This window comes from Scyliorhinus torazame, chromosome 2, assembly GCF_047496885.1.
Source record: "Scyliorhinus torazame isolate Kashiwa2021f chromosome 2, sScyTor2.1, whole genome shotgun sequence".
NCBI lineage: Eukaryota > Metazoa > Chordata > Chondrichthyes > Carcharhiniformes > Scyliorhinidae > Scyliorhinus > Scyliorhinus torazame.
Genome location: NC_092708.1, coordinates 5,974,917 through 5,990,517, shown reverse-complemented (window position 1 = coordinate 5,990,517; position 15,601 = coordinate 5,974,917). Strand labels below are relative to the sequence as shown.

Here is a 15,601-nt window from a genome sequence, read left to right as displayed (position 1 = left end):
GCAGTGTCGCTGACCTGTCTCCTGCCAGATTGGGAGGTATTCGTCCTGCTGTATGTCCAGCATAATCTCCAGCCCGTGGCCCATGCCGCCCTGCTTCATTTTCTTCACGTTGGATTTGATGGCGTTGAAGGTGTAGCATTTCCCGTACCTGGTGAAGACCTGTCGGAGGGGAGCAGTGGTCAGTCTCGATCAGCATCGTGTGGCTCATGTGAGGAAACCATTCATCTCATTCACAACACCACATCCTCACTCCCACCGAATCCCGTTTCCCTCTTACCCCCTGAGCTCACTCAGCCACACTGGCTGACTGACTGACGGATCGATTGATATTTATTGTCCCATGTACCGGAGGACGGTGAAAAGTATTTTCCTGCGGCCGAGGGAACGTACACAGTACGTACACAGTAGACACAAGAATAATCCACAGAGAACATTGACAAATGGTACATCGACAAACAGAGATTGGTTACAGTGCAGAACAAACAAAGAACAAAGAAATGTACAGCACAGGAACAGGCCCTTCGGCCCTCCAAGCCCGTGCCGACCATACTGCCCGACTAAACTACAATCTTCTACACTTCCTGGGTACGTATCCCTCTATTCCCATCCTATTCATATATTTGTCAAGATGCCCCTTAAATGTCCCTATCGTCCCTGCTTCCACTACCTCCTCCGGTAGCGAGTTCCAGGCACCCACTACCCTCTGTGTAAAAAACTTGCCTCGTACATCTCCTCTAAACCTTGCCCCTCTCACCTTAAACCTATGCCCCCTAGTAATTGACCCCTCTGCCCCAGGAAAAAGGGGCCAAACAAAGCAGATACATGACCAAGAGCAGCATAGGGCGTCGTGAATAGTGTTCTGACCGGGAACAGATCAGTCCGAGGGGGAGTCGTTGAGGAGTCTGGTAGCTGTGGGGAAGCTGTGGCTCCTGGTCAAGCAACCCCTCAGTTGTTGAATCGCTCAATGACCCCCTGTTCATCTCCCTCTGCATCCCCCCCTCCCCCCTGTAACCTCCTGCACCACCCCCCAACTTTCTGAGATCTCCGTGCTTCCCCATTTCTGGCCTTTCCCATATCCGGGATGTGAATCGCTTCCGAGACCGGCTGGGATCTACGCTCCCTCCATAAACCTCCCCGAGACACTCCTTCAAACCTCTTTGATCGAGCTACTAGTCTCCGGACCAAATGTCTCCTCATGTGACCCTGTGTCAGATTTTATTGAGAAATGCTTGGGATGCAGGAGCTATATCATTGCAAGTTGTTGTTGGCTGTGTTTGTCCACCAATGTGAATGAGAGAGTGGGACTAAGAGCAACTGTGATGGCGTTTGGATAATCTGTGCATTTAATTCCCTGCTCGGCCTCTGCTGTTAATTTAATCCCATCTTTCCTGAACTCCTCCTGGAGCACATTCCCATCAGTCCAGCCGTCCCCGTGTTCCCTGCAGTGACAGCTCATTGTTTCTGTGGAAGGCAAATATTTGGCCATGGGGTGCCTCACAGTCAAGGACGAAATCTACTTCACCAAGCTGAGTGAATGGTCACCGCACTGTGCCCCGCAAAGCACACGGTGGCTATTTGGCCTATCACCACCATGCTATCTCTGTGGAGGAGCTCTCTCCTCTATCCCACTCTGCTGCTGGCCCATTTTGCTGATTCTCTGCTGTTTGACTCAGCTTTCGAATATCTGGCATCAAAAATCCGGAGCTGGGAATTCTGCTTGTTTGGTCCAAGTAAATATTTGCTGCCATCTTGTGTTTATAAAGTGCTGCGATTGATCTGATATTGAAGTCATTGATGAGAGTCGTGGGACATTTGGAACTTTAGACTTGCCACTTTCACATTGGACCAGAATTTCTGAGGAGTGACAACCACGGTTGAATTGCCACCTCGCTCCCTTTCTCCCTACTTTACACAGGAACTGCACATTTCTTATCAGACATTACCCCAGGGCAAGGGGTGAAAGGTCTGTGGTATTATCAGGTATTGCAGTACCCGAGAGGCTGAAGACCATTGGGTAAACCTAGGAGTTTACCATTGGCTGTTTGGTATGTAGCTCCGCCCTGACAGGCGGGGTATAAGAACCGGTGCCGTCCCAGCAGCCCTCATTCTGTTCCGAAGCTGCTGGGGAAGAGTTCTAGTCGATTAAAGCCTTCAGTTATGTTACTACCTCGTCTTTAATAGTAATTGATCGTGCATCAAGGTGTAGACGTTTTCCGAGACCTCCAGTCCAGGGCACCAGAGATGGTGGAAACCATAAGACAAAGGAGCAGAATGAGTCCATTCAGCCCATCGAGTCTACTCTCCCCATGAGACATGTCCCATTTTTACAGCACCAGCTGCTATAACGTTGGTTGGGTTAAAGGTCCAGCCGTTTTGAGGATCTATGGGGGGAGGGGAAGGAGTGTTGGGCAGTACGGGGGGGGAAGGTTAGGATTGGTCTGAAGTTTGAACGGGGGTGGGGAAGGATGGGTTGGGAGGGGATGAGGAAGAGTCGGGGTCAGCAGGAGGGCAATTCAGGAGGGTGATTGGGTGGGTTGGGGGATCGGCCGGGAGTGGCTGTCTCACAGTGCCAGAGACCCGGGTTAACACTGCTGTCTCACAGTGCCAGAGACCCGGGTTAAAACTGCTGTCTCACAATGCCAGGGCCCTGGGTTAACACTGCTGTCTCACAGTGCCAGTGACCCGGGTTAGCACTGCTGTCTCACAGTGCCAGGGACCCGGGTTAACACAGCTGCCTCACAGTGCCAGGGACCCAGGTTAACACTGCTGTCTCACAGTGCCAGGGCCCTGGGTTAACACTGCTGTCTCACAGAGCCAGGGACCCAGGTTAACACTGCTGTCTCACAGTGCCAGGGCCCTGGGTTAACACTGCTATCTCACAGTGCCAGGGACCCGGGTTAACACTGCTGTCTCACAGTGCCAGGGACCCGGGTTAACACTGCTGTCTCACAGCGCCAGGGACCTGGGTTCAATTCTGGGTTGGGTCACTGTATGTGCGGAGTCTGCACGTTCTCCCCATGTCTGCATGAGTTGCTTCCAGGTGCTGCGGTTTCCTCCTACTGTCGAAAGATTTGCAGGTTAGGTGGATTGGCTATGATAAATTGCTGATTAGTGTGCAGGGACGTTCAGGTTAAATTTCTGGGCTCGGGCAAAGGAGAGGGCATGGGTAGGGCGGGGCATTCTCGGTGGGCCAAATGGCCTCCTTCTTGACTGTAGTGATTCTTTGATTATATTCTGTGTGTAGTCGTAATGTGACACAGACCCCTTCACCTCTTTGAAATATTTTTGAGATTCTTTGGATATTTTGAGGTTGGAACGGGCACTTTTGCGGACTGTAGGTGGCAGTCTTTGCCCAATATGAGAGTTTACTCAATGCACATTGAACGTGATCTTATCACGGTAGCTTTATCCTACAGAATAGCTTTAATGCTTTTGACATCTGCATCAAGCTTGCAAGGTGAGCAAATAGCTCGGGCCCTATTTGCAAGATTGCTGATAAGGTCAAGCTTATAATGCATTCGGATCCCAATGTTCATATTAACTGTGCGACAGGCTGCAATGGAGAATTCATTTGTGCATTCGTCAACGAGCAGCTGATATTCGACTGCATCCTCTCAAAAATAAATTTTAGCCGAGGATGGAGGAAATTAAGCTTCAAGGGAGGAAGACAAGGCTGGATGGCCTCTGCTTGAATGCTTAGAGTATTACGGGAAAGACGGATGAGTTAAGGGTGAGGATTGACACGCGGAATTGTGATATAGCAGACATCACGGAGACGTGGTTGAGGGAGGGGCAGGATTGGCAGCTCAACATCCCGGGATACAGAATCTTCAGGAGGGACAGGGAGGGGGTAAAAGGGGAGGCAGCATTGCATTGTTAGCTCAGGAGTCAGTTACTGGAGTAAGGAGAGATGATGGTCAGGATTCTCTATCCTGGCAAGCGCGGATTGCATTCCCCAATGGGACGAAGAATCGGATATCGGGCAAAATCAGTATCGATGCCGGTCACTGACCCAAGCGCGATGCTCTGACCCCTTGAATTGAGGTACATGACCATGCGCTGGTGGGGGTTGTAAATAATTTTGACCCACTTGCACCTAGTTAGTCGGCCCGGTGCCCCGTGCTGCGGCCGTGATTCTCCGGTTCCTGTGGCCGGGAATCACGTGGGCACGGATCATTCGTGGTCTCAACCAGGGAATCATAAATTCACCTCCGACGGGAGAACACAGGGTGGGATTCTCCGATGCAGAGACTGAGGCCAGGACAGGATTTGTGGACTTTCGTGACAGCAAAATTAGCTTCAGTCCCAGATCAATTCTGGAACGGTTAAGGGGCTAGCACCGCGGTGCGCCACGTGGAGAAACGGTGTCCGATTCGCCGGGTCTGGATTGACGCTCAGGAGGCTGACAAGCTGCAGCCGCAGATCCCCCCCGCCCCACACACACACACACACACACACACACACTGACCCAGCCCAGCACGGAGTGGGGGGGGGGGGGGGGGGGTGGGGGGGCGACGACCATCCTGGTTCACGGATGCTGAGCTCGAGATCCTGTTGGACGCCGTAGAGGAGAGGCTGGTCACCCTGCACCCGGGGGTGAGGAAGCAGGTACCACCCGCCCCTCTTCACCGAGCCTGGGAGCAGGTGGCAGAGGTGGTCAGCGCTGTGGGCGGCACCGCCAGGACCGGCCAGCAGTGCCATAAATAACTGCAGGACCTCCTCAGGGTGGCCAGGGTGAGTAGGCAGCGCTGTGCCCCTGGCACCACCCCCCGTCTAACACACCCGTAACCACGCCCCCACCCCCTCCTCCCCCCACCCACCCGGAGGCAACCGAACCTCCACCCTGCACCACCTGCCAGCGCCCATACCGGCTGACATGGCCGGGTGCTCTGGCGACCCACGCGCTGGGCTGCATGTGTCCGGCTGTATAACACTGTGTGTTTTCTGGGTGTCGGGCGCAGACGTGCATGATGCAAAGCTGATGGTCACATATCAGCTGCACATTAATCCAATAGAACCCCTTTCAGTTTGTAAAGACCAGCCTGTCATGGGCCGGTGTCCGTAGGGCGAGGTGCAACCTATTGACCACCCCCTGGACCTGGCGATGGGGGTGAGCCCCGCTGCCCGGGCAGCCCGGTGGGCTCAGTCCACATTGAAATGGACGTATTGATCCGCCTGGGTACGTACGGCCCCTGTGACGGCGCGGATGCACCTGTGCACCGAGGTCTGTGAGAGTCCGGACAGGTCCCCACTCGGTGCCTGGAAGGATTGTGCGTAAGAGTTCAGGGCGACCGTCACCTTGACGGCCAGCAGGAGCGGGTGTCTTTCCCCCATACCCCCTCGGTGCCAGGTGTGCCACCATCTGGCAGATTTGTCGCACTGTCTCCCCGCTCAGCCGGAGTCTTCTGCGTCATGCCAAGAATAAAAAAGGGACAGCGACATTGCTAGGTGTTTATTATAAACCCCCAGATAGTCAGCGGGAAATTGAGGAGCAAATATGTGCGCAATTCGCAGAGCGGTGTAAGAATAATGAGGGGAATTATATTGGGTAATTTCAAATTTCCCAAAATTAATTGGGATATTCATCGTGATAAGATCTTAGACGGAGTAGAGTTCGTAAAATGTATACAGGAGAACATTTTTCTCAACATGTAGAGGATCCAACAAGGGATCATAGAATTTACAGTGCAGAAGGAGGCCATTCGGCCCATCGAGTCTGCACCAGCTCTTGGAAGAGCACCCTACCCAAGCCCACACCCAGTAACCCCAACCAACACTAAGGGCAATTTTGGACACTAAGGGCCATTTATCATGGCCAATCCACCTAACCTGCACATCTTTGGACTGTGGGGGGAAACCGGAGCACCCGGAGGAAACCCACGCACACACGGGGAGGATGTGCAGACTCCACACAGACAGTGAACCAAGCCGGGAATCGAACCTGGGACCCTGGCACTGTGAAGCAATTGTGCTATCCACATTGCTACCGTGCTACCCCTAATGGTGCAGAGCTGGTCCTAATTCTGGGGAATGAAGCTGTACAGTTGGTTGATGTGTTGGTGGGGGAGAATTTCAGTGATAGCGACACAACATGGTTCAATTTAAATTTATTGTGGACAAAGAAATAGAAAAGTTGCAAAAAAAGGTTTGGGATTGGGGGAGAGTGGATTTCAGTAAAATAAGTGTAGCGAAGGTTTACCAGACTGATTCCAGGGATGGTGGGACTGTCATATGAGGAGAGATTGACCAGGTTGGGATTGTTCTCGCTGGAGTTCAGAAGAATAAGGGGGGGATCTCAGAGAGACGTATAAAATTCTGACAGGACTGGACAGGGTAGATGCAGGGAAGATGCTACCAATGATGGGTGTGTCCAGAACCAGGGGTCACAGTCTGAGGATTCAGGGTAAACCATTTCGGACAGAGATAAGGGGCAAAATTCTCCCCCAACGGCGCGATGTCCGCCGACTGGCGCCCAAAACGGCGCCAATCAGACGGGCATCGCGCCGCCCCAAAGGTGCGGAATACTCCGCATCTTTGGGGGCCGAGCCCCAACATTGAGGGGCTAGGCCGGCGCCGGAGGGATTTCTGCCCCGCCAGCTGGAGGAAATGGCGTTTGGTGCCCCGCCAGCTGGCGCGGAAATGCAGCGCATGCGCGGGAGCGTCAGCGGCCGCCGACAGTTTCCTGCGCATGCGCAGTGGGGAGAGTCTCTTCCGCCTCCGCCATGGTGGAGGCCGTGGCGGAGGCGGAAGGAAAGGAGTGCCCCCAAGGCACAGGCCTGCCCGCGGATCGGTGGGCCCCGATCGGGGGCCAGGCCACCGTGGGGGCACCCCCCGGGGTCAGATCGCCCCGCGCCCCCCCTCAGGACCCCGGAGCCCGCCCACGCCGCCTGGTCCCGCCGGTAAATACCAGCTTTGATTTACGCCGGCGGGACAGGCAATTTCTGGGCTTGACTTCGGCCCATCCGGGCCGGAGAATCCAGCGGGGGGGGTCCCGCCAACCGGCGCGGCCCGATTCCCGCCCCCGCCCAATCTCCAGTACCGGAAAGTTCGGCGGGGGCGGGGGCGGGATTCACGGCGGCCAACGGCCATTCTCCGACCCGGCGGGGGGTCGGAGAATGACGCCCAAGGAGACATTTCTTCACACAGAGAGCGGTGAGCCTGTGGAATTCATTCCCACAGGAAGTAGTTGATGCTAAAACATTGAATATATTCAAGAGGCGGCTGGATACAGCACTCGGGGAGAATGGGATCAAAGGCTATGGGGAGAAAGCAGGATTGGGCTATTGAGTTGGATGATCAGCCATGATGGTGACGAATAGCGGAGCAGGCTCGAAGGGCCGAAAGGCCTCCTCCTGCTCCTATCTTCTATGTATCCATGTATCTGGCCAAGGTAGACTGGAAAGAGTTACTTGTGGGGAAATCGACAGAAGAGCAGTGGGGGGCGTTCAGAAAGGAAATGGGGAGGGTCCAGGCCCAATATGTTCTCTCTAGGGTAATAGGAAGGAGTAACAATCCCAGAGAACTATGGATGCCCAGAGATATTCAGGATACAATGAGAAGGAACAGAGAGGCTGTTAACAAGTACAAGGGGAGCAAGTCTGCAGAGGCATTGGTGGAATACAGAAAGTGCAGGATGGAGTTTAAGAAATCAATGAGGAGAGCAAAGAGAGGATATGGGAAAGCTCTGGCTGATAAAAGTAGGGAAAATCCCAAGATATTCTCTAAGTATATCACTGGGAAAACCAGGGAAAGGGTTGGGCCCATTAGGGATCCAGGGGGGAATCTGTGGGTGGAGCCAGAGGACATTGCCAGGGTGTTGAACAAATATTTCACATCTGTCTTCACCCAAGAGAATGAGGAGGTAGGTATGGAACTCGGGGAGAGAGACTGTGAGATTCTTGAGCAAGTTGCCATAGGGAGTGACAAGGTATTGGAGCATTGACAGGCCTAAAAGTGGACAAATCTCCAGGTCCGGATGAATTGTGTCCCAGGATGCTGTGGGAGGCGAGGGAGGGGATTGCCGGGGCTCTGACCCAAATTTTAAATTGCTCCCTGGCCACGGGGGAGGGGCCAGAGGACTGGAGAACAGCTAATGTGGTCCCACTATTTAAGAAAGGTTGTAGAGACAGGCCAGGGAACTACAGACCAGTGAGTCTCACGTCAGTGGTGGGAAACTACTGGAGAAGATTCTGAAGGAGAGAATCTATCTCCACTTGGAGAGGCAAGGTTTGATCAGGAATAGTCAGCATGGCTTTGTCAGAGGGAGGTCATGCCTAACAAATTTGATTGAATTTTTTGAGCATGTGACCAGGTGTGTAGATGAGGTTAGTGCAGTTGATGTAATTTACATGGATTTGAGCAAAGCCTTTGACAAGGTCCCACATGGGACATTTATAAAGAAGGTAAATGCACCTGGGTTACAGGGGAACATGAGAAGGTGGATTCAGAGCTGGCTGAGCTGTAGGAGACAGAGGGTGATGACAGACGGCTGCTTTAGTGACTGGGAGCCAGTGAGCAGTGACGTACCACAGGGATCCGTGCTGGGCCCCCTATTGTTTGCCATTTATATTAATGACATAGATGACTATGTGGGGGGGGTTGGATCAGTAAGTCTGCGGATGACACAAAGCTTGGCCGGGTGGTTAATGGTGAGGTTGAGTATCTTGGGTTACAGGGAGATACAGACGGGAGGGTCAAATAGGCAGAGAAGTGGCCGATGGAATTTAGCCCTGAAAAGTGTGAGGTGATACACTTTGGAAGGAGCAATTTGACGAGGAAATATTAAATGAAAGGCCTGACACTGGGAAGTTCCGGGGAACAAAGGGACCTTGGTGTGTTGTCCACAGACCTCTGAAGGCAGACGGGCAGGTTAATAGGGGGGTGAAAAAGGCATAGGGGACACTCGCTTTTATCAATCGAGGCACAGATTACAAAAGCAGGGGGGTCCTGTTGGAGCTGTTTAGAACTTTGGTGAGGCCACAGCTGGAGCACTGTGAGCAGTTCTGGTCACCACATTATAGGAAGGATGTGATTGTACTGGAGGGGGTGCAGAGGAGAGTCACCAGGATGTTGCTGGGATGGAACATTTCAGTTATGAAGAGAGGTTGGGGCTGGGGTTGTTTTCTCTGGAGCAGAGAAGACTGAGGGGCGGCCTGATCGAGGTGGACAAGATTCTGAGGGGCACGGACAGGGGGGATAGGGAGCAGCTGTTCCCCTTGTTGAAGGATCAGTTACGAGGGGGACACACGTTCAAGGTGAGGAGTGGGAGGTTTTGGGGGATTTGAGGGGAAACCTTTTTACCCCCAGAGGGTGATGAGGGTCTGGAACGCGCTGCCTGGGAGGGGGGGGGAGAGGCGGGTCTGGAACGCTATGTCTGGGAGGGGGGGAGAGGCGGGTCTGGAACACGCTGCCTGGGAGGGGGGTGAGGGTCTGGAACGCTCTGTCTGGTGGGGGGGAGAGGCGGGTCTGGAATGCTCTGTCCGGGAGGGGGGGTGAGGCGGGTCTGGAACGCTCTGTCTGGGAGGGGGGAGAGGCGGGTCTGGAACACTCTGCCTGGGAGGGGGGGAGAGGCGGGTCTGGAACGCTCTGTCTGGGAGGGGGGGGAGAGGCGGGTCTGGAACACTCTGCCTGGGAGGGGGGAGAGGCGGGTCTGGAACGCTCTGTCTGGGAGGGGGGGAGAGGCGGGTCTGGAACACGCTCTCTGGGAGGGGGGGAGAGGCGGGTCTGGAACGCGCTGCCTGGGAGGGGGGGTGAGGCGGGTCTGGAACGCGCTGCCTGGGAGGGGGGGAGAGGCGCGTCTGGAACGCTCTGTCTGGGAGGGGGGTGAGGGTCTGGAACGCGCTGTCTGGGAGGGGGGGGAGAGGCGGGTCTGGAACGCTCTGTCTGGGAGGGGGGGGGAGAGGCGGGTCTGGAACACGCTGTCTGGGAGGGGGGGAGAGGCGGGTCTGGAACGCGCTGCCTGGGAGGGGGGGTGAGGCGGGTCTGGAACGCGCTGCCTGGGAGGGGGGGGAGAGGCGGGTCTGGAACGCTCTGTCTGGGAGGGGGGTGAGGGTCTGGAACGCTCTGTCTGGTGGGGGGGAGAGGCGGGTCTGGAATGCTCTGTCCGGGAGGGGGGGTGAGGCGGGTCTGGAACACGCTGCCTGGGAGGGGGGAGAGGCGGGTCTGGAACGCTCTGTCTGGGAGGGGGGGAGAGGCGGGTCTGGAACACTCTGTCTGGGAGGGGGGAGAGGCGGGTCTGGAACGCTCTGTCTGGGAGGGGGGGAGAGGCGGGTCTGGAACACTCTGTCTGGGAGGGGGGGGAGAGGCGGGTCTGGAACACGCTGTCTGGGAGGGGGGGAGAGGCGGGTCTGGAACGCGCTGCCTGGGAGGGGGGGAGAGGCGCGTCTGGAACGCTCTGTCTGGGAGGGGGGAGAGGCGGGTCTGGAACGCTCTGTCTGGGAGGGGGGGAGAGGCGGGTCTGGAACACTCTGTCTGGGAGGGGGGAGAGGCGGGTCTGGAACACGCTGCCTGGGAGGGGGGGAGAGGCGGGTCTGGGACGCGCTGTCTGGGAGGTGGGGAGAGGCGGGTCTGGAACACTCTGCCTGGGAGGGGGGAGAGGCGGGTCTGGAACACTCTGCCTGGGAGGGGGGAGAGGCGGGTCTGGAACGCTCTGTCTGGGAGGGGGGGAGAGGCGGGTCTGGAACACGCTGCCTGGGAGGGGGGGAGAGGCGGGTCTGGGACGCGCTGTCTGGGGGGGGGGAGAGGCGGGTCTGGAACGCGCTGTCTGGGAGGGGGGGGCGGGTCTGGGACGCGCTGTCTGGGAGGGGGGAGAGGCGGGTCTGGAACACGCTGCCTGGGAGGGGGGGAGAGGCGGGTCTGGAACGCTCTGTCTGGGAGGGGGGGAGAGGCGGGTCTGGAACACACTGTCTGGGAGGGGGGAGAGGGTCTGGAACACGCTGCCTGGGAGGGGGGAGAGGGTCTGGAACACTCTGTCTGGGAGGGGGAGAGGGTCTGGAACACGCTGCCTGGGAGGGGGGGAGAGCTGGGTCTGGAACGCTCTGTCTGGGAGGGGGGTGAGGGTCTGGAACGTGTTGCCTGGGAGGGGGGGGCGAGGCGGGTCTGGAACGCGCTGTCTGGGAGGGGGGGAGAGGGTCTGGAACGCGCTGTCTGGGAGGGGGGAGAGGTGGGTCTGGAACGCGCTGTCTGGGAGGGGGGGAGAGGCGGGTCTGGAACGCGCTGTCTGGGAGGGGGGAGGGGGGGGTCTGGAACACTCTGTCTGGGAGGGGGGGAGAGGGTCTGGAATACTCTGTCTGGGAGGAGGGGAGAGGCGGGTCTGGAACGCTCTGTCTGGGGGGGGTGGGCGGGGGGAGGGGGGTAGCCTCACATCCTTTAAAAAGTACCTGGATGCGCACTTGGCCGTCACAACATTCGAGGCTTTGGGCCAAATGTTGGCCAATGGGATTAGGTGGGCAGGTCAGGTGTCTTTCATGTGTCGGTGCAGACTGGATGGGCCGAAGGGCCTCTTCTGCACTGTATTACACTGATACAGAACTGGTTAGGTCATAGAAGGCAGAGAGTAGCAATGGAAGGATGCTTTTCTAATTGGAGGGCTGTGACCAGTGGTGTTCCACAGGGATCAGTGCTGGGGCCTTTGCTCTTTGTAGTATATATAAATGATTTGGAGGAAAATGTAACTGGTCTGATTAGTAAGTTTGCAGACGACACAAAGGTTGGTGGAATTGCGGATAGCGATGAGGACTGTCAGAGGATACAGCAGGATTTAGATTGTTTGGAGACTTGGGCGGAGAGATGGCAGATGGAGTTTAATCCGGACAAATGTGAGGTAATGCATTTTGGAAGGTCTAATGCAGGTAGGGAATATACAGTGAATAGTAGAACCCTCAAGTGTATTGACAGTTATAGAGATCTAGGTGTACATGTCCACAGGTCACTGAAAGGGGCAACACAGGTGGAGAAGGTAGTCAAGAAGGCATACGGCATGCTTGCCTTCATTGGTCGGGGCATTGAGTATAAGAATTGGCAAGTCATGTTGCAGCTGTATAGAACCTTAGTTAGGCCACACTTGGAGTATAGTGTTCAATTCTGGTCGCCACACTACCAGAAGGATGTGGCGGCTTTAGAGAGGATGCAGAAGAGATTTACCAGGATGTTGCCTGGTATGGAGGGCATTAGCTATGAGGAGAGGTTGAATAAACTCGGTTTGTTCTCACTGGAACGATGGAGGTTGAGGGGCGACCTGATAGAGGTCTCCAAAATTATGAGGGGCATAGACAGAGTGGATAGTCAGAGGCTTTTCCCCAGGGTAGAGGGGTCAATTACTAGGGGGCATAGGTTTAAGGTGAGAGGGGCAAGGTTTAGAGTAGATGTACGAGGCAAGTTTTTTACGCAGAGGGTCGTGGGTGCCTGGAACTCGCTGCCGGAGGAGGTGGTAGAAGCAGGGACGATTGTGACATTTAAGGGGCATCTTGACAAATACATGAATAGGATGGGAATAGAGGGATACGGACCCAGGAAGCGTAGAAGATTTTAGTTTAGACGGGCAGCATGGTCGACACAGGCTTGGAGGGCCGAAGGGCCTGTTCCTGTGCTGTACATTTCTTTGTTCTTTGTTCTTTGATCCTGTGAAATCCTTACACACGGCTTCAAATTTGAAGACGCACGTATTGGAAACAGACATGGACGAGGAGGTTTGGGGTCATTCCATCGATCGCACATTTCTCAGAAAAGCTGGCAAAAGTGTGAACGAGAGCGGGACCTGTCGGAGATCCCGTGCCAACACTATCTATTTGCGCACAAATGCTGTCATTAAAACCGAACTAAACTGTGCGACTTTACAATGTCGTAAGTTGAATGAATGTAAGATTCACGCGATAGTGGGCACTCCTGATTACCATGATGGAGTAGCGCGTGTCACCAAATCTGATTTCACAGAAAGCACAAATGTCTGGTGCATTGCGAGGCCTCAGGGCCTACCCTGAGGGGCTGGTTTAGCACAGTGGGCTAAACAGCTGGCTTGTAATGCAGGACAAGGCCAGCAGCGCGGGTTCAATTCCCGTACCAGCCTCCCCGAACAGGCGCCAGAATGTGGCGACTAGGAGCTTTTCACAGTAACTTCATTGAAGCCTACTTGTGACAATAAGCGATTATTATTATTATTATACCCAGACGTACTTACAAGGCTGACAAGCAACCAGAATAGTCATCCTAAACAATGCGCACTGTTATTAATGACAGTTCCAAATGGATCTACAGCCAAGCACGGTGGGCCACTCCTGTCTGAAAGCAAATTACCAAACCATTTGTTCGGCTTGTGCAAAGCAACAGGTGGCATTGCAGTCTTACTTTATTGGTCACTATGTCCACGCTTCTCCCGGCCATTGAAAACACACAACGGTGATGTCACATTACTTTCTGCATACAATTAATTGGTGGTCGAGTGAATTACTCCAGGCAGCTCTGAGTGAGTTTCTGCAGCAAAGGTTCCCTTCACAAAGACTACATACAAGCCACGCATTGATAGTCTGGCCTTTGGTGCGTGCTCATTCGAATTTGCAAGCTTATTTACACACCCACCGCCAAAGGAAGCCATCGACAATTAATTGCTCTCCACCGCCTGATGTGACATCACCAACCCGCTGGATTTGCCTCTGCCATCCCGACACTGTGCGACTGCTCAAAATAAACCTGGATAATAGTGACGAGATAATAACGAGATCCGAGTGAGCTGACAAAAGAAATGATATTGTGTTTGGAGAGATGCAAAGGTCCGCTTGACAACAGTGCAATTATAGAGGACAAAACTACCCATTAGATTGTCATTAAGATGCTGTAATAAATGATGAATCACTGAGAGGTAATAGCAATGGGGAAGCGCAATTATTAAGAGGTTGTCAACTCTCTGTTCACCCCTTGGAACCTGAAATATTCTCAAGAAAAATGTCAAGATTTATGGAAAGGTGCGCCCTGCTCATCTTTGCAATGTCACTGAGAAAAGGTCCCAGAGAAAGATCAGCAGAACCTCCCTCTCCCCCGGGGTGAATTACCCCAGAGGCAGTGGTCTGCATTGGGTCCAGAGGCTGACAATATTCTCAGTTCCAGTGTGGTATATTGCAACACCTGGGCAAGTTGTGATCCTGCCTCTCTCTGTTGGCAAGGTGCAAATAAACTTAGTTCAATAATGGCTGCCTGCAGCTGATCATGTCCCATACGCAAACAGAAAGCTGGCGATGAGGCGGCAATCTGCATTGCCACCAGCCCTCAATATAAGAACATAAGAACTAGGAACAGGAGTCGGCCATCTGGCCCCTCGAGCCTGCTCCACCATTCAATGAGATCATGGCTGATCTTTTGTGGACTCAGCTCCACTTTCCGGCCCGAACACCATAACCCTTTATTCTTCAAAAAACTATCTATCTTTATCTTAAAAACATTTAATGAAGGAGCCTCTACTGCTTCACTGGGCAAGGAATTCCATAGATTCACAACCCTTTGGGTGAAGAAGTTCCTCCTAAACTCAGTCCTAAATCTACTTCCCCATATTTTGAGGCTATGCCCCCTAGTTCTGCTTTCACCCGCCAGTGGAAACAACCTGCCCTCATCTATCCTATCTATTCCCTTCATAATTTTATATGTTTCTTGTTTCTATAGATCCCCCCTCATCCTTCTAAATCCCACCGAGTACAGTCCCAGTCTACTCAACCTCTCCTCGGAATCCAATCCCTTCAACTCTGGGATTAACCGAGTGAATCTCCTCTGCACACCCTCCAGTGCCAGTACGTCCTTTCTCAGGTAAGGAGACCAAAACTGAACACAATACTCCAGGTGTGGCCTCACTAACACCTTAAACAATTGCAGCATAACCTCCCCTTTCTATAAATTAACAAATCCTCTATCCATGCTACTACTTTCCCCTTAATGCCATGCATCTTTATCTTATGCAGCAACCTTTTGTGTGGCACCTTGCCAAAGGCTTTCTGGAAATCCAGATATACCACATCCATTGGCTCCCCGTTATCTACCGCACTATAATGCCCTCAAAAAATTCCACTAAATTAGTTAGGCACGATCTGCCCTTTATGAACCTGTGGTATTATCAGGTATTAAGGTACCTGAGAGGCTGAAGTACCATTGGTTAAACCTAGGGGTTTACCATTGGCTGTATAGTATAGTAGCTCCGCCCTGATAGGCGGGGTATAAGAACCCGTGCCATCCCAGCAGCCCTCATTCTGTACCTGAGCTGCTGGGAAACAGTTCTAGCTTATTAAAGCCTTCAGTTGTACTACAACCTCGTTTTAGTAGTTATTGATCGTGCATCAATTTAATAAGCAAGAACTAAGTAGAAAGAATGGACCTCCGAATCAAGCCGGAGTGCCTGCAACTCAGACCCCATGCGACAAACTCAGCGGCGATCTTTAAGCACTGGCTGGCGTGTTTTAAAGGCTACCTGGGTACGGCTGGAGGCACCCCCTCGGGGGAGCAGAAACTGCACATCCTGCACTTAAGGGTAAGCCCAGAGATCTACACCCTCATCGAGGAGGCGGAAGACTTTGATGCAGCAATCAAACTTTTAAAAGGACACTATATTCGCCCAGTAAATCGGGTC

General features: G+C 53.8%; 1 protein-coding gene across 1 annotated transcript in view; it reads right to left on the bottom strand.

The window, feature by feature from the left end:
- LOC140385851 (acid-sensing ion channel 4-A-like) overlaps nt 1–15,601 on the bottom strand; it is a 936,074-nt gene that overhangs the window by 291,946 nt on the left and 628,527 nt on the right. Inside the window, exon 2 of the mRNA XM_072468444.1 lies at nt 15–159. Coding sequence (XP_072324545.1) covers nt 15–159 — 145 coding nt within the window. The remainder of the gene's footprint in view (nt 1–14; nt 160–15,601) is intronic.